Source organism: Polyergus mexicanus, unplaced genomic scaffold (assembly GCF_030449975.1).
Source record: "Polyergus mexicanus isolate NDT 795.1 unplaced genomic scaffold, iyPolMexi1.0 SCAF_1, whole genome shotgun sequence".
Taxonomy (NCBI): domain Eukaryota; kingdom Metazoa; phylum Arthropoda; class Insecta; order Hymenoptera; family Formicidae; genus Polyergus; species Polyergus mexicanus.
This window is the reverse complement of record NW_027223321.1, coordinates 7,156,948-7,183,324: the sequence shown is the minus strand read 5'-3', so window position 1 is coordinate 7,183,324 and position 26,377 is coordinate 7,156,948. Positions and strand designations below refer to the sequence as shown.

Sequence of the window (26,377 nt, the reverse complement as noted above, 5' to 3'; positions counted from 1 at the left end):
AACGTATTCAACCTCTTATAAGAAAACGTGACACCAATATGAGACAAGCAATAAGTGCCAAAACAAAATTAGCAGTAACCTTGCGTTATTTAGCAACAGCAGATTCTTTTAAAAGTTTGGAATTTTTTTTCCCTATTCCAAAAAACACATTAAGTAAATTTATCCCGTATACTTGTGATGTCATTTATACTTGCTTAAAGAAGTTTATTGAAGTAAGTAAAAAATTAATAATTATTATTATTTTTGTTATTATATTGTTTTCTATCTCATAAATTATATAACTAAAAAAATAATATGTATTATATATTAATATTATATAAAGGTATTGATAATACTAAAATTATAGATAATGAAATATAAAATTATTTTCTGTAGAATTTATAGATTAATTAACCAGGAATGTTCTTCATCAGAAGGTGAATAAATATGTTCGGAAGCTCCTCTTTCACTGCAGGATGTACTTGGTACAGATGAGTAGCTATATTGATTTTGAATAGTTGGTGCACAAATTCTATTATTTATTAGAGTAGTAATCTGTTCTTGCAATTTTATAGCATCTGGAAATCCAATGGTTTGCAATAATGATCCTACGTATTTCCCGAAATGGTCGTAGTTATTCTCTTTCTCTGCAACTTGTTCCGCTCGTGTTGATATGTCTTCCAGTTTATTTAAAGGATGGGATATAAAGGCTAAATCTTTGCACACGTTCATATTTTTTTTCTTTTTTAAAAGTGTATTTTCTGATTCCGATTTCTTGGGAGACATTTTTGTTTTTTCTACAGGCTTATTGCATGCGGATGATGTTTTCGAAAGTTGGGGTGTGTGAGAAAAAGTCTCATCATGAGCAATATCCTCCACTATTACTTGTTCTGCATTTATTTCTCGATCACCTTCAGTTTCAATATTATTTTTTTGCAGCACCTGAAAACAAATAATTTATTTCAGATACCAATGACACAAGAAGATTGGAAAAATATTGAATATGGATTCAGCACGCATTAGAATTTTCCAGGATACATAGGAGCTCTCGATGGAAAACATATTGTCATAAAATCTCCTCCAAGAAGTGGCTCAGACTACTACAATTTTAAGAACAGTTACAGTATTGTATTGCTTGCTTTGGTTGACAGTAATTATTGCTTTCACCATATCGACGTTGGAGCTAAAGGAAGGGGATCAGATGGAGGCATATTTCAAAATAGTTCATTATACAGGGTGATTCAAAACAACCTTCTGTCCTTACAATGTCATATACTTGACACTATTCTAAGACGATTTTCCATTTGCCAAAATTTTTTTTGAGGCTTAGTTTTTAAATTATAAGCCAAAATAGTTAACGAATTACGGGCCGCATACGCGAGGCAGGCAGGAGCGGCGCAACTCACCGTCCGATGCTGGTGATTACGTGAGGCGCTCGCTGCGATCAACTGTTTGCTACATGCAATGGAGTGTATGTGTGAGAGAGAACGTATATACGTATACACACACATACACATTATCTTTCTCTCTCTCTCTTTCTCCCTCTCTGTCTCTTTTACACCCATCGTATGTAGCAAACAGCTGATCGCACACGCGCACTCTCTTTCTCTCTTCTTTGTCTTTCTCTTTTATATCCATCGCGTATAACAAACAGCTGATCGCACACACGCACTCTCTTTCTCTCTCTCTCTCTCTGTCTTTCTCGCGGAATGAAAGAATTGTGCCGTTTAAGCGAATGTTAAAGGAGTATATTGTAATTAATGTAAACTAGATTTGTATTACAAATAGCTGAGAAAGCTAATAAAGATCAATCAATCTCTTTTACATCTATCGCGTGTAGCAAACAGTTGATCGCACACATGCACTCTGTCTCTCTCTCTCTCTCTCTCTCTCTCTCTCTCTCTCTCTCTCTCTCTCTCTCACACACTAATTCTTACCTTTTATGTAGTAATTCGTTGCCCTCATACGACTCAATAAGTAATACTTCCGTATGATAGAACGAGTAACTAGCAAACTTTTTTCACTCATAAATTGTACCACTTATCGAACTTTTACGAATTAATCTACGCACTTTATCGGTAAATTGAATTTATTAACGATTATAACGGTTAATCACAATCTATCGATTACTACCGATTAATTATTAAAATATTTCGAAGAAAGAAACGCGTTATTCGATGCGGAAACTGCGCGACGACAACAAGCAAGTTGTATCGGTACTAGCGTTGCCGGCATGCCGGCTGCCGGCTGCCGAACAACTGAATGTATCACATTACGCGTGATCGACGCGGACGCTATCATGTGTCCCGTGATCGGCTAAAGCCTCCGACATTGTAAATTCGATAGTTTCGAAAATATAAAACTATAAAATATGAAAATATGATGACGTATAATAACATCGTTTTTTTTAATAAATTTAGTTTATCAATAAAGTGCGTGGATTAATACGTAAAAGTTCGATAAGTGGTATAATTTGTGAGTGAAAAAAAGTTTGCTAGTTACTCGGTGTATCACACGGAAATATTACTTATTGAGTCGTATAAGGGCAACGAATCTCTACATACAAGGTGAGAGTCAGTGAGTGAGAAAGAGAGAATGTGTATTTGTGTGTATATGCGTATACGTTCTCTCTCACACATACACCCCATGTAGCAAACAGTTAATCGCAGCGAGCGCCTTACGTAATCATCAGTATGGGACGGTGAGTTGCTCCGCTCCTGCCTGCTTTGTGTACGCGGCCCGTAATTCGTTAACTATTTTGGCTTATAATTTAAAAACTAAACCTCGGAAAAAATTTTGGCAAAAAAAAATCGTCTTAGAATAGTATCAAGTATATGACATTGTAAGGACAGAAGGTTGTTTTGAATCACCCTGTATACTGCTTTAGAAACCGATGCTTTTACTATACCTCCCAATGCAGTCATTGTAGGGGATGACGCATTTCCTCTAAAAAAATATCTTATGAAACCCTATAATCGGCGCAATTTATCAGAAAAAGAGAGGATTTACAATTACAGACTTTCCAGAGCACGCAGAGTTGTGAAAAACGCGTTTGGAATCCTTGCTAGTAAATTTAGAGTTTTTGAAAAATTAATTTCACTAAAACTAGAGACAGTGGACAAAGTGGTTTGTGCATGTTGTGCCTTACACAACTGGTTGAGAAAAACCAATCCATGCTACATATCTAATGGCCTAATTGATTATGAAGACGAGAACCATCATGTTATTCCTGGCTCATGGCGTCAATTTAGAAACAATGGTTTGCAAAATTTGCCACCAACGCGTAACAAACATGCAAACTTTGAAGCAGAACAAACGGGAAAGATACTGTAACTATTTCAATGGTGAAGGAGCAGTACCATGGCAACATCAAATATTAAACCAACATTAAAGATACTTATTTTAGCAAAGAAAGATATTATTTACATTATTATATGTGTAGTTAATTTCTCTTAAAAGTACTTATTATTATTAAATGCTAAGCTCTAATAATAATAATTTTATTTTACTTACCATATTTGACTGAGTTTCTCTTTGTTGTATAAAAGGACGAATAAAGGAGTTCATCTTCGTAAACCACACTACTTTTGGTTTATAGACCTCATTTGTAGATTTTCCTGACCTTTGACTATCCGCGATCTTCTTTAATTTTTGACAATACGAACTTCTCAAGTTTTTAAATTTTAAGATTACTTCTTTTGGTCCAAAACCGTTTATATTTAAAGCCTCTGAAATTCGTTGAGCTGCTGCTGCACGCATATCACGATCCCTGTACTCATCCAACGTCGGATTATAAAGTACAGGTTCCGTTTGACACAAATCCAAAAACTGAAGAGTATCATTATCGTTCAATTTTAATACTCGCTGCATAGACATTCTGTTTCACGTGTGCTATTGCCACGACTGAAAATCAAACCGGCTTGATTCTGTCACGACCGAGTCGTGACGTCACAGGCAATCTTCACGATAGCATGTTCACACGAGTCGTAGTCCACGAAAGCGTAATTCACGTTCGTGGTTCACGCCTCGTGGGAACGCGGCAATATGGTTGCAATCGGATACAGGCCCGATCGGACACAGGCCCGATCGGACATAGGCTCAATTGGACACAGTTCCGATTGGACACAGTCCTTATCGCGAAGCTAGGTCCATCCTACAATCATTGTGTGGATGGGAAAATGTATGCGTGGACACAATGGGTTCCGCCCCCCCCCCCTACGGGGGAGCTCCACTATCAAAAAACTAGACACATAGGTTTGCGTTGAACCTCGCTTCGCGTGGAAAGTTGTAAACCTATGTGGAACCTTACTACGCATTAAAAAGCATATGCGTGCAGGCAGTATGTTCCGCCCTTACTACGGGGGGGGGGGCTCCACTTCCGGAAGATGTAACCTAACCCAAACCTATATATTTCTGATATATTGTGTCCGATCGGGTTGGTGTCCGATTGGGTCTATGTCCGATCGAGCCTGTGTCCGATCGGGCCTGTGTCCGATCGGGCCTGTATCCGATCGGGCCTATGTCCAATTGCAACCATATGTATCCGATCGGAATTGTGTCCGATTGGGTCTGTGTCCGATCGGGCCTGTGTCCGATCAGGATTGAGAAAAAATAGCACTGACGTATTTACAGAAAGCGCTAACACTGAAAATCACGATTCTACAGAATTATGCTTGACCAACTGCTGCGACATTCTTAATCAATCATCTGAAAGCAATGCAACGTTGAAAGACGTAGAATTCAACATCTTCCAAGTCACTGAAAATAAATTAAGTCACAGTGAGCAAATTGAATTAAGTCACGATGAGCAAAATGAAAGCAGTGGTAAGTTATCCTTATTTTTATTTTCATCCAATATAATTATCCTTAATTGTAAAATATCCTCATTCTTATCTTCATCCAATATGATTATCCTCAGATGTTTTCCGTTATAAACCGTCAAGTGACGAAATGAACCTCCTCGAAGAAGTCGAACAATTTACGCAGGCAGTGGATGTAATTGAGAAAGAAGGAATGATTTACATCGCTAGATACGTTGCTTATCGATTCAAACACAAGTATGACCTAGGACAGCGTATCCAATTCGTAACCGATCCTAAATATACTTGGATCCACACCATTTCTAGAGAAGGGTGTATATATCCATCTGATGATTTAATCAAAGTTACCGAATTAATGAACGTTATTTTTGAAGAATATAATGGTCCTTCTGGATTGAGAAAAGAAGCATTCATTTTCGCTATAGTTACTAATATGACAATAAAAAAATGGATCATTTTCCAAAAGAAGATACCAAGAGAAGTGTTAGCATGTCAGAACGAGAACATATATTTGTCTTAAAGAATATAATAAAAACTATACAAATTGGTATAAAAAAGGTAAACAAAAAAAAATACTTAAACTGACAAATAAAAAATAATTCACATACAAATATATTTTATTGCTTATTTTATTTATGAACCTACTTTAATTTTTATGTTAATTCACCTAGGTTTTAGTAAATTAATTAATAATGTAAGTAGTGTATCACTTGATTTTTTTTTTTTTTGGTAATTATTTACATTAACGGATACCTCGCGAATAATCTTGACCTTGATATATGTTGTCAAGAACATGACCCTGAGTAACTTTTTCTTATAACTTAATCGGCGGTCTCTTATAATTTCTGAGATATTTAAAGTTAAACCTCAAAGCTTTGAAATGAAAATTTGGTTTTGGTTATACAGGGTGATTCAAAACAACCTTCTATTCTTACAATGTCATATATTTGACTCAATTCTAAGACGATTTTTCCTTTGCCAAAATTTTTTCCAAGGCTTAGTTTTTAAATTATAAGCCAAAATAGTTAACAAATTACGGGCCGCGTACGCGAGGCAGGAACGACGCTACTCACCGTCCCATGCTGGTGATTACGTGAGGTGCTCACTGCGATCAACCATTTGCTACATGCGATGAGATGTATGTGTGAGAGAGAACGTATATACGTATACACACACATACACATTCTCTCTCTCTCTCTCTCTCTCTCTCTCTCTCTTTCACTCATTCACTGACTCTTAACTTGTATGTAGAGATTCGTTGCCCTCATACGACTCAATAAGTAATATTTCTATATGATACAACGAGTAACTAGCAAACTTTTTTTCACTCACAAATTGTACCCTTTATCAAACTTTTACGAATTAATCCATGCACTATATCGATAAACTGAATTTATTAAAAAAAACGATGTTATTATATTTTCGATGTTATCATATTTACATTATATTGTCATTATATTTTCAGATTTTATAGTTTCATGTTTCCGAAACTATTGAATTTACAATGTCAGAGGCTTTAGCCGATCACAGGACACATGATAGCGTCCGCGTCGATCACGCGTAATGTAATACATTCAGTCGTTCGACAGCCGGCAGCCGGCAACGCTAGTACCAACATAACTTGCTTGTTGTCGTCACGCAGTCTCCGCATCGAATAACGCATTTCTTTCTTCGAGTTATTTTAATAATTAATCGGTAGTAATCGGTAGATTGTAATTAACCGTTATAATCGTTAATAAATTCAATTTATCGATAAAGCGCGTGGATTAATTCGTAAATGTTCGATAAGTGATGCAATTTGTGAGTGAAAAAAAGTTTGCTAGTTACTCGTTGTGTTATACGGAAGTATTACTTATTGAGTCGTATGAGGGTAACAAATTAGTACATAAAAGATAAGAATCAGTGTGAGAGAGAGAGAGAGAGAGAGAGGGAGAGAGAGAGTGCGTGTGTGCGATCAGCTGTTTGCTACACGCGATGGGTGTAAAAAGAGAAAGACAGAGAGAGAGAGAAAGAGAGTGCGTGTGTGCGATCAGCTGTTTGCTACACGCGATGGATGTAAAAGAGGAAGACAGAGAGAGAGAGAGAGAGAGAGAGAAAGAAAGAGAGTGCGTGTGTGCGATCAGCTGTTTGCTACATGCGATAGGTGTAAAAGAGAGAGAGAGAGAGAGAGAAAGGGAGAGAGAGAGAGAATGTGTATGTGTGTGTATACGCATATACGTTCTCTCTCACACATACACTCCATCGCATGTAGCAAACAGTTGATCGCAGCGAGCGCTTCACGTAATCACCAGCATCAGACGATGAGTTGCACCGTCCCTGCCTCGCATACGCGGCCCGTAATTCGTTAACTATTTTGGCTTATAATTTAAAAACTAAGCCTCGGAAAAAATTTTAGCAAAGGAAAAATCTTCTTAGAATAGTTTCAAGTATATGACATTGTAAAGACAGAAGGTTGTTTTAAATCACCCTGTATAACATAACTTGAATCAAATTTTAGTTTTATATCAGAAATATCCCGTGTGGGGTTGTTAGTCCCCCATCGGGCGCCTCCCCAGGTGACGGATTAGGGTATGCTCGCCGGCATTGCCGGAGGGTACCGGGAAAATAAAATACCCGGGGCGGACCAAAACTAACAACAGGATGAAGCAATGGACAAAACGTATGGAAATACCCCAGGTAGCAGCCCAGTTGAACTGGAAAATCCACCTTCTTCGGAGGCAGGCCCTATGGATTCTAGGGAGGGCCAACTATTGCTTGTTAAAGATCAAATTAGAAGGAGCGCGTCTTTCTTAATCGCTAGCAGTAAAAAAGAGAACAATGAGGAAGTAGAAAAACCTAGACAAGAGAATAAGATCCTTAAGCATAAATTAGAACAACTAAAAACTGCTATGGATAAAGCACAAGAAGAAATAAATAGACTTATAGAAGAATCGTCAAAACAGAAAACACCAACCTACTGCGAACAAGACTACTACACAGATGAAGAAGAATTAACCCGTGAAACAGACTGGATGTTGAAAGGAAACAAGAAAAGAAAAGCGGAACAGTCACTAGAAACTTTAGAGGGGGAAAGAAACGAAACCAAAAGGAAACCGGCACTAGATGAAAGTAAAATAGACTGGGCATTATCCAAATCTAAAAATAAAAGGAAACACAAGGCAATAGAACTGTCTGAAAAAACTGAAAAAATTGAAAATGACTCTAGGAAACAGCAAGCTAAAACTCCTAAAGCAGCAAAGCCACCACTAATTATTTTAAGTAATGTCAAAGACTATAAAGTAATGAAAGAAAAATTACAAATAGATAAGTACAACGGCAGTACCAGTATGTTGAATAATAACCAGATTAAAATAAATGTCAGCTCTGATACAGAATATAGAGAACTGACATCTTTAATGAACAGTAAATATGAATGGCACACGTATGAGAACAAAGCCTCTAGGCCAATACGAGTGATGACCAGAAATCTGCATCCGTCAACTCCTGTTGAAGACATTAGCAAAAAATTAGAAGAGAAAAACTATAAGATCCGAGAGATGGTACAAAAATTTAGAAATAATGTTGTAAATAATAAAATGGAGCGTATTCGTCTGCCACTGTATACACTAGTCTTCGATAGTTCTGAAGATATCAATAGAATCTATAATATTCAGCGCATTAACTACATGAAAGTTAAAATTGAAGCGATAAGAAACAACAAAATGATCCCACAATGCAAAAAATGCCAAAGATACGGCCACACTCAAAGATTCTGTAAAAGAAAACCCAACTGTATTAAGTGTGCTGGCAACCATCTCACAGTGGAGTGCACTAAAGCTAAAAACACTCACAAGGGGACCCCGCAACATGATACAAATGGATTTTGATGGGACTCAGGTATGTTGTAGAGATATTTGCCCTAAGTACCAGGCTAACGGGAATTTATGCACTACGGCTTGCTTTCCGAGAAAATCTACGGTAAAGTTTCATGCGCGGTATGTATACCAGTAACTGTGCTGCGTTGTCGAGCAAGCGAGCGCGGCGCAGTAGGCAAGGTTCACGGCTGACACGCTGCTGGCCCGTGTTCAAGTCCCGTCGGCGCGCGACATTTTTTTTTCAATTTTTTTCTCGTTTACGTATCTAATCTTACTTAATATCAATAACAAACATTGCATTACAAAATTGCGGGGAAAAAAATTGCTATACAACGTACGGTAGTAATTTCATTTATTTTATATTATATATACATGCAGGCGTTTCAATTATTCGCTCTCTCTATCACTGTGTACATCAAAAGAACAATCGTTTGGGTGGTATTTATCATAAAAGCACGCAAAGCATAACACGTTGTCACATCATGCACATTTTATGAAGTCTACCGCTTTGCAGACGCACGGCTGTTTCAAGAGTGAGATCGGGAAACAAAGCTCGTTTACATTTAAAAAAGGGGGCAGATCGTTGATTCTAATGGTAAACGCAGGTAGCGAACGATGCCGAAATACTTGGAATTTCTACAAGAGGCCGGATCGTTGATTTTAACAATAACAGCTTGTTTTAAAATTGTACAAAATCTTACCAAAAACCGTACGTTGTATAGCAATTTTTTCCCCGCAATTTTGTAATGCAATGTTTGTTATTGATATTAAGTAAGATTAGACGTAAACGAGAAAAAAATTGAAAAAAAAATGTCGCGCGCCGACGGGACTTGAACACGTGCCAGCAGCGTGCCAGCCGTGAACCTTGCCTACTGCACCGCGCTCGCTTGCTCGACAACGGAGCACAGTTACTGGTATACATACCGCGCGTGAAACTCTACCGTAGATTTTCTCGGAAACCAAGCCGTAGTGCATAAATTCCCGTTAGCCTGGTACTTAGGGCAAATACCTTTACAACATATCTGAGTCCCATCAAAATCCATTTGTATCATGTTGTGGGGTCCCCTTGTCAGGCAAAGTGCATTAACTGCTCTGAGGCACACCCAGCTAACTACAAGGGTTGTATTATAGCTAAAGAAGTACAGAAAAGAAGGGATAATAGTGTTACGTCTAGTGGACTCCACGATTCTTTTCTTTCATGTAATATTAAACGTTTACGGTCTGGAACTCTTTGCACTTGACATAAACAATAAAACAAAGGAATATCTAGCAGGCGAGACTAATCTCAGAACTATAAAATTCTTTTTTCAATGAAACGGATCAATAAATATTCCTGAACTAAAGCCCACATCAAAATTTGAGAATTCTAAACAAAGATAAGAAACCCTCGAACGCTAGACACCCAGATCATGTGCGCGCGGACAGATGATGAAACATTCAATTCTAAAGCCGTGTGATGGGCTTAAGAGTTTAGAACAAAAGAATAAGGAAAGGAACACGGACGACGGTTTACTGATGAAACCCGAATCCTAAGCAAAACTCGCGATACTTGACACCGCCTGCCAGACCACCTTCTTATGATATCTGTTTGAAATAAATTCCAACAGGAATAATAAATGTCAACTTAGCCGATCCTAACGGACTCTCCAAGAGGCTGGGGTTAATTTCTAAAAACAAAAGCCTACACCAATGGGCGCAACTTCTGGACCTTCTTCTGGAAGGGTAACATCTACTCATGAGAGGGGTAGATAGTAAGGATTTGATTTGTTAAAAAAGAAATTCTGACTGCCTAATGGAGAGAGTACGTGGGGAGATGCTAAGATTCGAAGATATGCGAAAGCTCCTCTCAAAAATTCATTCCGTCTTCACTCTTCAAACGATTCACTATATAGCTAGTAATCGGCTCCGAGACCAGATATTCGCGACTCAGAATTGTACAGAGAGCAAGTTTAAATAAAAGTGAAGGACTTAGTGCTAAGTGCCAACAACCGTGGTCATCCAGCAACACGACAGGGCCGAGTTTCTGAGCCATCACTCCCGAGTCCATTCCAATCTGCAGCAACAGTCGCAGCTAATTAGCTACTACAATTATCAACGCATCTTCAAGTATGGAAAGATTAAATCAATCTTCGTGCGCGACCATCAAAGGGTCACGAAACCGTCGGAATCGACAATTGAGAAAGGAATTGGCTCGGGCGGGCGCGAACCCTAATTATACTATAGACTATAAGAAATTTAACTTAAATAAACATTCCTTCGATTTAAGAACGCATCGGTTAATTAATATATATAACAAGCAAAAACGAACACACAAAATACACAACTTACCACCTTATCTCCCAACTTCCTCTTTTCATTATGCTCCCCCTTCTTATTCCCCCGTCTCTTCCCACGAGCGTCCCCCATCGCCTACCTTCCCTGAACACTCTTTATGGTCGGAAAATCTTATTCCACCTTCTCCCCCTGAACATCCATCTACCTCCTCCGAATCTCTTCATCTGGAGAATCCTGATTCCCCTTCTCCCTCCGGATATTCCCCCACTTTTGATGATTTCCAACAACCTCTGAGAAACCCTACTCCCCCTCCCCCTTCTAACTGTTCACCTATTTTTCCTGAACAACATCAACCCTCTAGAATTCCTACTCCCCCCTCCTCCTCACGCCTGGAATCGCCCGACCTCTCAGGAGCGTCGCATGACTTAGACGGAACCCTCCGGGAGTTCGCGGAAGAGTGTCCCGACCTCAAAGAAGAACCGGAAGATTTCAAATCAAAATCTTCCGATCCCGAAGGAGAATCGGAGTCTCTTTTCGAAGACCGGAATAGGGAAGACTGGTACTGATATCTCCTAAGTTAATTTCCTCCTTACCCTGTGTCTCTTACAGACGAAGATTATCGCGTCGGTCCAGATATAGTGGACCTTGACCAATTCCATCTGATCCTTCGAACCAGTCCACCTGGTTCAATGATCCCATTTTTTGTCCCTGGTTCCCGATTTCCTCTAGCCGTCCTTATCGAGGTCTTCTGGATGAAGTTCCCTTCCCCCTCTACCGTACTAATCCGGGATCTTTAATAGTCATCCCACCTTCTCCCTTACCTTTTAATTTTTCCTTTTCTTTCTATAATTTATAACTATTTGACTTTATATTGTAAATCTCCAACCGGAATTAAAATTCTACTCTCCCCGTTTAATTCCGGTTGATGTCCTTCGTATTTATTGTAACACCCGCGAGAACATAATTTCCTTTACCTACACTCACGCACACGAATACTTACAATTACACAGTAGAATTTAAAAAGATGTATTTTACATATAAGTTTTCATAAACCGAACTAAATGTTCTTTATTAATTTTTAAATCCTTTTAAAAAATCATTCATTTATTTTTTTTTTAAAAATGTAACGTTAACTTTAAAATTCGAGAAACTTATTAACCCGACCTCCTTCCTGTTACCCGAAATCGCACAGGGTCCCATCCTGGGTAATAAGGATTCAGTTCCTTTACAGAAAAGGGACCACCGATCGAACGGCCTTTCGATAGAGTAGAGCGATCCTTCTGGTCGTTGACCTGTCTAAGGTTCTGTATGGTTCGTTCGACTCGGAAACACTTGTCTCAAAAAAGGGAGAGAGTGTGTGTTTCGAGGTAAGTAGGTTACGCCCTCCCGCTAACTCTTCCTTCCATTGAGTCTGGACGTAACATAAGTAAATTTGGGGGCTCGTCCGGGATTGTTATGTGCGATTTCTAAAGACGGGAATGAGTCGGATTACTAGAGGAGGAAGCAATAAAGACGAAATAGAAAGGCTTTATAAACTCGCTCTAGAAGGAAATAAATCGAAATCTAAATCCAAATCCGAATCAAATACAATACACACATCTACACCGACATTACCTCCTAAATCAACCGGTAGACAAATTAATTTTGATTTAAACAAAATCTTAGAAAAAACTTTAATATCCGAGACCACTGAAACGCTCGAGCCAGATTTCGGTGATTCCCAAGACGTTATTATTACTAAACAAGTTAACACGTTAGATAATATTACTGTTGAAAGCCTAGAAAGTGATTTAGACGAATCCGAAATAATGACTAATCCGTTTGCAACCTTAAAATACGCAGTTGAAGCCGTTCCCTTTTTTGATGGGAACAATATTCCGTTAAATTATTTTATTGAAGGATGCGAAGAAGCTAAATCCATGTTACCGGGAGAGGCTGAATCGCAATTCACTAAAATAATAAGAACTAGAATTGTTGGTGAGGCCCGTCGAACCATACAAGATAGGAATTTCAACAATGTATCTGAACTAATCTTATTTAAAACAAGTCTACGGACTCTCTAAAAATGTTTACCAATTACAAGGGGAACTAGGCTGCATCTATCAGAAAAACGGAAAGGATGTAATCACTTATGCAAATCGAGTTAAAATGCTCGGAAAGCAAATTTTGGAGGGTCATAAGGGACTCAGAAACACCTTGCCCGATCAACAAATTAAAGCGTCATTAGAAAAAGATATGTGCAAATGTTTTATAAGAAGATTAAAACCCGAAATCAAACAAAGAATTGCGAGAAATTTGGATGTACAGAATACGGTCACCGATGCTTTAAGAATAAAAAGAGAGCTTCGGACAATGACAGATTTACGAAGGGAAGAGAGAGCCGACTCAGACAAAAATATGACGCAAACCATTAATCGGGGACGGGAAACTTATCAAATCTGTTTTAAAGACGGGCATATAGCAAACAATTGCCGAAAACTTGCACAGCCTCACCTACAAAATTTTAGTAAAACGGGATTGGGAACTAAAATTTTAATATGTCAAATTTGCAAAAAACGAGGACATGGTGCTGACAGATGCCGTTTACGCGATCCCCAATCGCGACAACCAATAAATGTGGTTCAAGAAAGAACTATTATTTGCCAATTATGTTTCAAAACGGGACATAATGCAAAAACATGTCGGCAAAATAATAATAATAACCAAATTAATAAAACATCCTTAATCTGTCAGTGGTGTGACAAACTTGGTCACTTAGCCAATAACTGCTGGAAAAAACAAAATAAAGAACGTAATTTGGAAAATAAGCAAAGAGTTATTTGTCAGAATTGCGACAGAATCGGACACGTCGCCAAAGATTGTCGCTCGAGAACAAATTCAAATTCGGTATCTAAAAATAACCTATTTTGTCGATACTGTAAAGAAGAGGGCCATCTTCTTGAAAATTGCCAGTTAAGACTTGCGAGCAATAATCGCCGAAAAGAGAAAGATCAGGGAAACTACAACGGGCCCTCGACGTCGGGTGTGCAACAGGATCCCGAGCGGACTTCACACCCGTCCGCTCCACGGGAGGTCAAATAGACCGACAGAAGCCAGATGTACGGCCCGTGACTGTAAGCCTCACTAAACATGGTCGCGTGCCGACCGTACAGGTCAATCTTGACAAAATAACTCACATAACCCTCATGCTAGACACAGGATCAGGATCACACATAATTAAAGAAAATTTGAACCTAAAAATAGTATAGTAAATTTCGCAAATATTTTAAAATTAAACGGTATAAATAATTATCCTGTTTATACCCTGGGAGAAATTACTTTAATTCTTTTCGAAACGTCTGTATCCTTTCACATCGTATCTAGCGATTTTCCAATTCCACAATTCGGAATATTACGAAATGATTTCTTTAAACAAACTTCTTCAAAAATCGATTATGCAGAAGGACATCTGGATATCTCCGGAATTAACGTACCCTTCTTCTCTCCAGAAACCATAATAGTTTCACCAAGATCCGAGTCATTATTCTATGTAAGAGTAGGAAATCCTGACATAAAGATAGGATATATACCCAAATTGAAAATAGAACATGGAATTTATTTAGGAGATACTGTAGTGGAAAACGTTTCCGGGAAAGCTTATTTGAATGTTATAAACACACTAGATGAAGAAGTGGAAATCAGAGTACCAACATTGCACTTGAAACCACTAGGTGAACTATTAGATAACCATGAATTGAATAACGAGACACGTAATAATCGCAAGAATTTTCCAAATTCACCAGGAAAACTCGTGAGCATCGAAGAAACTAGCATTAAAATAAAAAGAGACAATCATGAGGGCAATGATGATATTATTTTTGAAGAGACCCAAAATGAAAATGAAAATGACCAAGAATCTACTGTTATTGAAAAAATCAATTATGAAAATGAAGACGAAATATTAAATCAAAAGGAAAATAAAAATGAAAATAAAAATGCGAATAAAGACAAAATGAAAAATAAAAACGAGAGGAAAATTAAATCAAGTTCGAATAAAAATTCAAATCATTCTAAAATCCATGGAGAGGGAAGTTACCAAACCTCTCCAGAAAAAATTAATTCTAGAATTTCGGAGGGAAGTTTCCAAACCTCGACAGAAAATTCTAGCTCCGTTAATTGTGAGAAGGGAAATTACCAAACCTCTTCTGAAAAACTTAATAACCCAACCATTGGAGGGGGAAGTTACCAAACCTCTCCAGAAAAAATTAATTCTAGAATTTCGGAGGGAAGTTACCAAACCTCGACAGAAAATTCTAGCTCCGTTAATTGTGAGGAGGAAAATTACCAAACCTCTTCTGAAAAACTTAATAACCCAACCATTGGAGAGGGAAGTTACCAAACCTCTTCAGAAAAAATTAATTCTAGAATTTCGGAGGGAAGTTTCCAAACCTCGACAGAAAATTCTAGCTCCGTCGATTGCGAGGAGGGAAATTACCAACTCATTACGCAACTCGACACAATCTAATCCCGAAGAAAGGGAAAATTTTCATACTTTAATGGATATTAGGTTTCCAAGAATTGAACTAACATCGGAAAATAATGATAATAATAAAAAATCGTCTCATGTCACAATAAAAGACCTTCTTGAAAAGGCACAAAAATATAAATTAAATATTAAAGATTTAGATATTGAAAATAATCGAAATATCAAATGTAAAAATAAACCGTCTTCGAAAATTTCAACAACGTTATTGCATAAATCTCAAGAAATTGTAAATAAATTCATGCAAAAACGTAAATCAAAAATTAAAAGGAAGCAACAAAATAATATCGCCATTTCTGATCTGCATAATTGTTTAATAATATCCGAAGAAACGAAGGAAGATAAATTTACACAAATTATAGATTTATTGCGATTAGAACACTTGAATAAAAAAGAACAAGAAAACGTGATAAAATTAATAACAAACAGTCAAGATCGATTTCATATTCCTGGAGAAAAATTAACCGCGACTCATGTAATACAACATACCAACTACAAATACCAACTACAGATGATCACCCAATTAATACTCGTCAATACAGATTTCCGCAAATACATAAGGAAGAAATAAATAAGCAGGTAGAGGAACTTCTAGAAGGAGATATAGTAAAACATTCGCAGTCACCATACAATACGCCTATATGGATAGTGCCAAAGAAAGAAGATTCAAAAGGAAATAAGCGTTGGAGAATGGTTCTCGATTTCCGTGCCTTAAACGATAAAACTATTGGAGATGCTTATCCTTTTCCAAATATTATCGACATATTAGATTAGTTAGGAGGAGCGTAATATTTCTCAGTATGTGATCTTGCGTCCGGATTTCATCAAATAAAAATGGATCCTGCCGATAGTCATAAAACAGCTTTCACCACTCCATTCGTACATTACGAATTTGATCGAATGCCCTTCGGATTAAAAAATGCGCCTGCAACTTTTCAACGCTTAATGGACTTAGTATTAACAGGATTACAAGGCGAGGAGTTATTTGTTTACATGGATGACATTGTTATTTACGCTACTTCTTTAGAAGAACATGAACGAAAATATAACGCATTAATAGAGCGACTTCGTAAAGCTAATTTAAAATTACAACCTGATAAATGTGAATTTTTAAAAACCGAAGTAACATATCTAGGGCATGTAATCGGCAGAGACGGAGTAAAACCAGATCCGAAGAAATTAGAAGCAGTACGACATTTTCCAAGACCAAAAACATCGAAAAATATTAAACAGTTTTTAGGCCTTGCCGGATATTATCGACGATTCATACCAAATTTCTCTAAATTAGCAAAACCACTAACGAATTTATTAAAGAACGATACTCGTTTTGAGTGGACATCTAAACAAGAAGAATCATTCGAAATTTTAAAGCAGAAATTATGTGAAGAACTAGTATTGCAATATCCTGATTTTTCTAAATCATTCATTTTAACCACCGATGCTTCCGGAATAGCCGTAGGAGGAATACTTTTCCAAGGGTAAATAAACAAAGACTGACCGATCGCTTACGCCTCTAGAACCCTCACAGACAATGAATTGAAATACGACACGTACGAAAAGGAAGCATTGGCCATAATCTATTGCGTTAAACATTTTCAACCATATCTTTTTGGAAGAAGATTTACACTTGTCACAGATCACAAACCATTAATATGGTTCAAAAACGCGCAAGATGCTAATATGCGAATACTCCGTTGGAGGTTAAAATTATCAGAGTACGATTATGATGTAGTATACAAAGCTGGCAAAACTAATGTGAATGCAGACGCTCTATCGAGAAACCCTATAAATCTGGAAGAAACTTATTGTAAAATATAATAATAAAGGAGCGAAAATTGTTAAATCCAGAAGATCCTGAAGATGCACAACTAATTGCCGAATTATTAGAAAAATCTGATAGCGAAGGAGAAGAAGAAGAAGACGACGACTTCCATTTATATCTTTCGGATAACGAAGAAATAACACCGGAAGGTCATTTATTTGATAATACTACGAATACCTTTCCGTTTACACCTGCAGAATTAAACGAACCAGATTATTCACCGATTACCAAAAAGGCTCTAATTCATAATTGCCCTGCACTGAATAAAATTCAAACGAGAAGTCAAACAATAAAACAAAATACTGAACAAAATAAAATATCAAATGAATTGGATAGTAATGAAGAAGAAATTGAAGAAATAGAAGAAAGAAATGATCCGCCAGATAAAGATTTTGATAGTGAAAAGGAAGATGAGGAAGGAGGAAAACGTTATTAATCGGAATTTAAAAGCAAGGAAAACAAAACTTATGATTACCGAAAATAGATTAATTAAAAACAACATTATTGACTCTCGCGAATTATTATTTCTACGAAAAGATAACGTGGCATATTTTGTTGATACACAAGGAAAACCGCTAGATTCTGGCTCGCAGAAACTATTCGAACGAAACGAATTCCCGAGCCTAGGATCTCTTGTCTTAGGCGAAGCTAAAGCCATAAAATATAAAAATCATTACCACATGGCCTTACCCATTAGTGAAGCTCAACGGGAGGGCCCTACAGTAACCCTCAACTACATCATCAAAACTTTAAAGGATTTACAACGCATAACAGAAAACTTGAAATTAGAAACAATCAGTATAGCAAAAACAGAATCTATTAACAATGTTCCCTGGAGTAATATTAAGTCACAACTACAACTAATATTCATGGACACCTCAACCAAAATAATTGTTTGCCATGGACAAATTAAGTATCCGCCGAGGGATTTACGATAATCGGCGAAACGCACTGTTTACCAACCGGGGGATATCGTGGGGTTTCAAAAACATATAACAGAATAAAACATAATTATTATTGGGAAAATTTAAAATCCGACGTTCAAAAATATATACAACAATGTTTGCAGTGTCAATTGAAAAAACTCGTTCGTGTTAAGACCAAACAGCCTATGATAATTATAGACACACCTGGATCATCTTTTGACAAAGTAGCCCTGGACATTGTAGGCCCATTGCCTAAAACAGAGAGAGGAAATGAATACGTCTTAACACTACAAGATCAGTTAACTAAATTTTGCATGGGATTACCGTTGCAAAATCAAATCTCTGAAATAATCGCAGAAGCTTTCGTGGACCGTTTTATTTGTGTGTTTGGATCACCAAAGGCAATATTAACGGATCCGGGAAGAAACTTCATTAGCGAATTAATGAGAAAGCTCGCTGAAATATTTAAAATTCGCAAGTTTCGCACTACAGCCTTCCACCCGCAATCGAATGGATCTTTAGAAAGATCACATCACGCATTAGGAGAATATTTAAAACAATATGCGAACGAACAAAAACAGTGGGATCGGTGGATCAGCCTCGCAATGTTTAATTATAATACCAATGTCCATGAAGCAACAAGACATACACCGTATGAATTAATTTTCGGAAAAATAGCTGGAGTTCCTTCGAACGAGCTTTTAGCTCCAGAAGATAAAATGGCAAATTACGGTGAATATTTAGTAAATCTCGTGACACAACTCCATACAATTCAAGGGAACGCTCGTAAAAACGTTATAGAAGCAAAATGCAGGTCAAAAGAACATTACGACAAAAGGGTCAATCCTCAGAATTTCAAGCCTGGGGATCATGTGTTTTTACTAAAAGGGCCGAAACCAGGCAAATTTGGAGATTATTACACAGGCCCTCATGAAATATTGGAAATACTAAACAAAAACAACATAAAAATTAGAATAAAGAAAAATAGTCGAGTCGTACATCCCAATCGCTTGCGAACCTCCCACATCAAAACAATTAATGAACAACTAACAGCAAACAGAAATAAATAATTTCTTTGAAAAAAAAACACACACACGCGAAAACAAAGTATATATATATATATATATATATATATATATATATATATATATATATCCATCTAAATAATATCTGGAACTAAAAATTTCAGATGGATGGAGAAACGAGAAGAATAGTCATAATGATCTTATTAGCGAGCTTACCATCGGCATATGGAATAATAGGATATGACTGTGGCTCGGCATCCGCTAATCTTACAACATTATCGTTATTAACTATAGAAGAGTGTGATATTCCTCAACAGCATGTAAATTCCAGTAGAGTTTATATACAGCTATTACAAATCAATGAATTCGAATCAGTAAAAGTAATACAATGCAAAGTCGAGATCGACCGTTTAATTAAAAAATGTGGGATGTTTTCTCACACCATGGACGCATTTAATGGAAAATATACATATGTACGAGAAGTATCTCGAGAGGCATGTCAACGCATGCACACTTACGGCACTTTCCAATTATCTGATACTTATATAACTGGACTCAAACCTAATCAAACCACAACTCGACCCGTGATATTAGCTGGTCGTTTAGATAACGACGGAGTATGTTCCGGAAGCGTTTATTCCGATCCGTATGGAACTTGGACTGAGGTTATCGTATTAGACAGCGTTAAAATAACGTTGCAAGATTACGTAGCCGATGTGCGAATAAACACTAATAAGGTGCAATTTAGATCAGGTGTAGCCTGCGAACTCAGCGCCACTCATTGCTCTGACATAGAAGGAGGGGATACCTTCTGGGATCCCGTACCTGCGGATTCTTGTAAGTTTTCCAATTACGGGATATTGTATGAAGGATATGCCGACAAAATCATTGACAGTATAAACCAACAGGCTCAGGTAGTTTATTCACTGACTACACAGAATACCCTATTCGCTTTAACTAGCAAGGAAAAATATATAACTTGTGGGTATACACTTACGCGTACGAAACATCCAAAATTAATTATTTTCGAGACCACGCCCGGCATTACTATTTTTAAGAAATCAACTCGTGCTACGAACTTCGACATTTTTACGTATATGAACTCTAAATTTGTATATGTCGAGAAACATATTCGCACACAAATAAATCAATTATACCGGGATATTTTGCTACAACAATCTTGAGCAACAATTGCTGCAAAATACACTGGCAATAGCTACTCAATCACCTGATATTTTCGCATACCATTTAATGAAAGGTCCCGGTTACATGGCATTGTTGGCGGGAGAAGTAATTCACATAGTCAAATGTGTACCGGTCGAAATAAGACTAGCTCGAACCGACAAATGCTATGATCAATTATCAGTACTGCGCGGAAATCAAACATATTTTTTAACACCTCAGACGCACATTTTGTTGCGTCAAGGAATACAAACTGCATGTAACGCATTCACTCCTGCCATGTACCTCTTAGGAGATTCTTGGTATAAACTCACGTCCAGACCGGTTGACACTATGCCACCTACAATTATAAAACCTTTAACTAAACCTACTTGGAAATATACAAGCCCAGGAGCACTCGCCACAAGCGGAATATATACTGAAAATGATTTGGAAGACTTGAGAGATCACATAATGTTCCCAGCTGAACGACCTGCGGTACTTAATAGTATAGCGAGAGGAGTAATGGGAAGATCCGCATCCATAATCGGAACCCTTATCCGATACAACTACAAAAGAACATTCTATGTTGCAGCTATTATAGACTATGATGAAGACACTTGAACGAGTTAATGAGAGACTCGACAAACTAGAGACTAGAAGTACTAGTGATATATCCAAGAAAAAATAACCTTATGGAACAACAAGATATACGAATAGCCACATGGAATGCCAATGCATTCTGTACAAAAAACATGACTTAGAAGTCTTTCTTAATCATTCTCGGCACATGATGTATGTCTAATCTCAGAGACACACATGACAAGACAATCCTATATTAAGATAAGAGGATATAAAGTTTACCATACTATCCACCCAGACAATCAAGCAAAAGGTGGTAGTATGGTTATAATTAAAGAATCAATTAATCACTATGAGAAAAACCATTTACAACGTGAAGATATACAACTTACAGTGATTGGTATTAAGTCTACCAAGCAGAAATTGAAGGTTGGAGCAGTATACTGCCCACCTAGACATAATATGAAACAAGAGGACTACCAGACTTTCCTTCAACACCCTGGTGAAAGATTTATAGTAGGTAGTGATCTTAATGCAAAACATGTAGATTGGGGATCGAGACTAACCACAACAAAGGGCAGAGAGTTAAGAAAAGCCATCCATGGAACAGGATGTAACTATCACTCAACGGGTAAGCCTACCTATTGGCCCACGGATCTAAATAAAACTCCTGATACACTAGACTTCTTTATAACAAGAAAAGTTTCATCCAACTTTATTGAAGTTGAAGAAAACTTTGATCTGGATTCAGACAATTCAGCCGTTATTCTAACATTGAGCGAAAGGGTAATAAGAAAAGTCGCCCGCCCTACTCTTGTTAACAAAACCACTGACTGAGAAAGCTTTAGAATCGAATTTCAGAAAAATATTAATTTGCATATAAATCTGCGAACTACAGAACAACTCGAAAAAAAAACTGAAAACTTTACCAGGCTTATCCAAACAACTGCCTATAATAATACTAAAGAGATTACACATACAACTAAAGAAGTGAATTATCCGGTTGAAATCAGGGAACTTGTTAAGGAAAAGAGAAGAGCTAGAAGAAGATGGCAGCAGACGAGAGATCCATCAGACAAGACCATCTTAAACAATAAAACTCAGAGGCTCAAAAGAAAAATACAAAATCTTAAAGAAGAAACAATAAACTCGTACCTGCAGAATCTGTCGGTGGATGAGGAGACGGGCTACTCACTATGGAAAGTGACGAAAAAGATCAGGAGACCCATAACATCTATCCCTCCCATCAGGAGGGATGTAGGTCCATGGGCCAAGGAAAATAAACAGAAAGCGATAAATCGTCTAGAATTGTATCAGGAATTCATCATTTTATGGAAGATTGTTCTGAAACACCCTGTATATATTATAATATATATTTATTCTTTTTTTCACATTGAATACAGTCAGATTAAATGACTTATATTGGGTTATCGAAAAAAATTGATTATTTGGATAGTAGAAAAAAACTTAAAGAATATTTACGAAACATTTTCGATTTATTTGGTTTTGTACATATTTGCTACAAATTTATTATTGTTAGGTTAGGTTAATAATACCATCGTATATTTGTAATTTTTTAAAGATGTTAACATATACTACAAGAAAGAATGATATCTCTAAAAATTTACCTTTTTAAAAAAAGGTAAGAAAAAGGGCCAAGTACACGCGCCACCTGTAAAAAACTTTATATATATAATATTTAGTATTTATATATAGTATTATTTTAAATTATTGGAAATAAAAACTTATAAAAATATTTAAACCCAAAAAGTTGTACAAATATATTCTACAAAAATAATGATATCAACAAATTGCTCCAACTGAAAATTAAAATTAGACAAATATTTTAACCGAAAACAATTGTACAAAATAACTGTTTTAATTTCTATAAAAATTTAAAAATTTAATTTAAAAAACTTGACGATGCTAAACTAAACAATATGCTAAAATTTATTTAAAATTCATAAAATTATATAAAATTCATTCTTTAATACATTTACATCGTAGTTATTGATGTAACTAAATTAAATATATTTCTATAAATTAAATTTAGATCTAAATGAAATTTATTATTTGTTGGTTTTAATATATACTTTGAAAATTAGCAGCACCTAGTTTTTTAAATTAAATTTTTAATTTTTTATAGAAATCAAAACAGTTATTTTGTACAATTGTTTTTGGTTAAAATATTTGTTCAATTTTTATTTTCAGTTAGCGCAATTTGTTGATATCATTATTTTTGTAAGATATATTTGTACAATTTTTTTGGTTAAAATATTTTTATAAGTTTTTATTTCCAATAATTTAAAATAATACTATTTCATAAATATATATAAATAGTTTTTCACAAGTGGCGCGTGTATTTGGCGCTTTTTTTACCTTTTTTAAAAAAGTTGCATATACTTTCCTTAAAATATGTTTTATATCCAGTAAAATATATTTTAATATTTTGATTACCTTTACATTTTGTTTCCGTTAATACTATAATAACAGCCCTGGATCGGTCTTATTAGTTCATTTCTTTTACTTCTATAACCTCTGAGTTCCATTACTTTAAGCATGAATGATGTGACTATCGAGGGAAACTAATGAATAACGTTCTCTCCTGAGCGTTATCCTCCCCTTCTCTATCTCTCTTCCAATACTGCTTTTATCTTTTGTACTATAACTCTCTTTTTTCGTCTTTCTTCCTGATCCTTCAACATTTTCTTCTTTCGTCTTATTTTCTCTCTAGTTCTGTAATGATCTTCCTTACTAAATCTTTCTTCTTTTAGTTCTGATCGCCTTGTTTCTTTTAGCATAGACCAGACCATTTTTTTCAACTTCTTATCCTTGTCCATATAATAAATCAATTTAGCTGCCAGATTTTTTACTGTCTCTTCTGCCGAACTCAACTACAATCAGTTCGGGGTAATCAGTCTTGTGTGCGCGAATAAAGAGTAAAAGTATCAGTTCAGAACCAGTGTCCTCGTCTTGGCGTCATCTCTGAGGCAACCCGGCATCCGCACAGCAATTACCATAGTCCATCATCCAAGAAAAAGGCGTCAATTTTTCACCAGCAATTCACAAATCTCAATCTCAATTCGACAATAAAAATAAGTACCCAATTATTCAATTTTATCTTTAAATTCTCGCAATAAATAACATTTTCCATTGGTTTTGTAGTGAAAACTAGATCGGGTAAAATATACAACTTGCTACCTACCATTATAAAACGAGACCATTCCGGGAGTCTCAAACTTCTGCATATTTTAATTCGCCTGTGATTACTAGTTGTAGTGATTATCTATTAAGCACACGCACAGAAACAGGTATCACTAAACATACAACTCTCCTTCTTTCCCCCCTATCATTTCTCCCCTAGCTACTCTCCAATATAATCTTCTAAACCCCCTTCTCCTGAACCGCCGCTTACTCCGCAATCATTCTTCTTGTTATCCACGATCATTTTTGGTAATTCACTCCCTTCTTCTCTCCCTTCCGAATTAGAGTTCGAGAAGGCATTGCAGGATTTCTGTAATGAACTCTCTGATTTGCAAGACGAATTATCCTACCAATCTTAAAATTATGAACTAAATTCCTAGTATTCCTTCACACTCTCACTCACATAATTTTTTTTTCTAACAGATATATTTTTGTAATAACCAGTCAAAAGTTCAATGTTAACAATAAAATCTTGTCTCACTACTCTAACATTCTCCGTAATAATGTAACACCCGCGAACAAATAAACACTCACATACATTCATCTATATTAAATTAACTATTAATGTTTATCATTTTTATGTATACTAACGTAATTTAATTTAAACATGAATAAAGTCGTACTTTATTAATAAATCAAATCAAATCTTTATTAACCCTCTCTCATTCCCAGTCCGAAGTCGGTCCCACTCCGCATAAAAGAGATTAAATTCTTTTACCAAAAAGTGACCGCCGAGCGAACTTCTGAAAAACATTGTAATAGCGACCGGAACAGTCGTTTACCTGATTTTCGAACCGTCAAGTTCGTTCGACCCGATTCTAACGTTTCGAGGCGTTTGACTTTGGGATCATAAAGATAGTGCTTACGCCCTTCCATTGACTAATCCTTGCTTGAGTCTGGACGTAACATCTCTCTTGGATATCTTTATATTCTCAAAGTTTATCTATTAAATTTGAGGCGTTTTGCATATTTGTAGCAACGCATTTCAATATTACAAATACATTGCATCGTAATATTATTGTAGTCTTACATTGTAATATTTCTAAAGGCGGACATTTCAACGTTGCCACAGACTTGCAGTAACATTGCAGAAACATTTTGCAACTTCCATGCAATATTACAATGTTTCAATATAAGGTCTATGCAACGTTTTTGCAATCTTTCGGTGCTGTATGGGATGCATTTTCTACTTTTAATAATAATTTTTCAAAGTGTGTTATTTTGTCATTTGTGAATCCCTTTCTGTATCTTATTTATTTGAATATTGCAACCATCTAAAATCTCTTGTTGCATTTCTATTTTAATTTTATTTTAATTTACATTGCCAGAGTAATAACGTTTTATAATATATTTTTGATTAATAATAATACACACACACACACACACTAGCACGCACGCACGCACTCGCACGCACACACACACACACACACACACACACACATCTATTATATGTATAATAAAATAAGTAAAATTAATATAATTCTAGGCAACAATATTCTGCGCAGATGCTTAACGCTCGCCACTTGACGCTTGATGCTGTCATGTAAAGGCATTTTAACACCAGTAACACATAAAAAAACTGAAGCAGCAAGTGAATTAACCAATCACGATCGACCAGTAAGGCAGCCATATTGAAACATAAAGAAAATGAAAATTTCGTATAGATGAAATTCTTAAGTCTTAAGGTTTGACAGAAGAGACAGTAGAGACCTCTCGTGGGAAGCGGTGAATTACGGATACGTTTTTTCATATTACGGCCAAAATACAAAGAAAATTATATTATGACAGCAATATTTGTAATCAGTAGGATCATAAGATTGGCGGTAAAGAACGATTTTTTTTTTTAAAAAGAGTTGGAATAATATTTCATAAGTTGATAAACAAGGTACAGCTCTGGTACAACTTATAGCAGATTAGGTGCAGTTAGCCATGAGCTGCATTTTATTAATTATAAATTTTTTAAGAGCCAAAATGCAAAATCCGGCTCTTCAGCGCCAATCTAAGCTTTGTAAAGAATATAGCAAAAAAAGTTAGAGAAAGAAATATGTCTTCTTTGAGACTACATACAAAAAAAATGGATATCACTAGAACTATACGCAAGGAACAGCTAATCGGGACATTTTTCTAGTAGTACACTGATCGTTTGCCAAAGAGAAATGATCGCCGTCTTTGTCTCTCTTTCATCGCGAATGTATATATATAGTATCC

The 26,377-nt window shown here is 36.3% G+C and overlaps 2 protein-coding genes across 2 annotated transcripts; both read left to right on the top strand.

The window, feature by feature from the left end:
• The first annotated feature begins 12,405 nt into the window (after positions 1-12,405).
• On the top strand, positions 12,406-14,008 carry LOC138944830 (uncharacterized). Its single transcript, XM_070315915.1, is given in 2 exon segments — positions 12,406-12,956; positions 12,958-14,008. Coding segments are annotated over 2 exon segments (1,602 nt in total).
• Positions 14,009-19,416: 5,408 nt separating this feature from the next.
• Positions 19,417-21,007, top strand: LOC138944657 (uncharacterized). The gene is given in 2 exon segments (XM_070315527.1): positions 19,417-20,399; positions 20,401-21,007. Coding segments are annotated over 2 exon segments (1,590 nt in total).
• Positions 21,008-26,377: the final 5,370 nt, after the last annotated feature.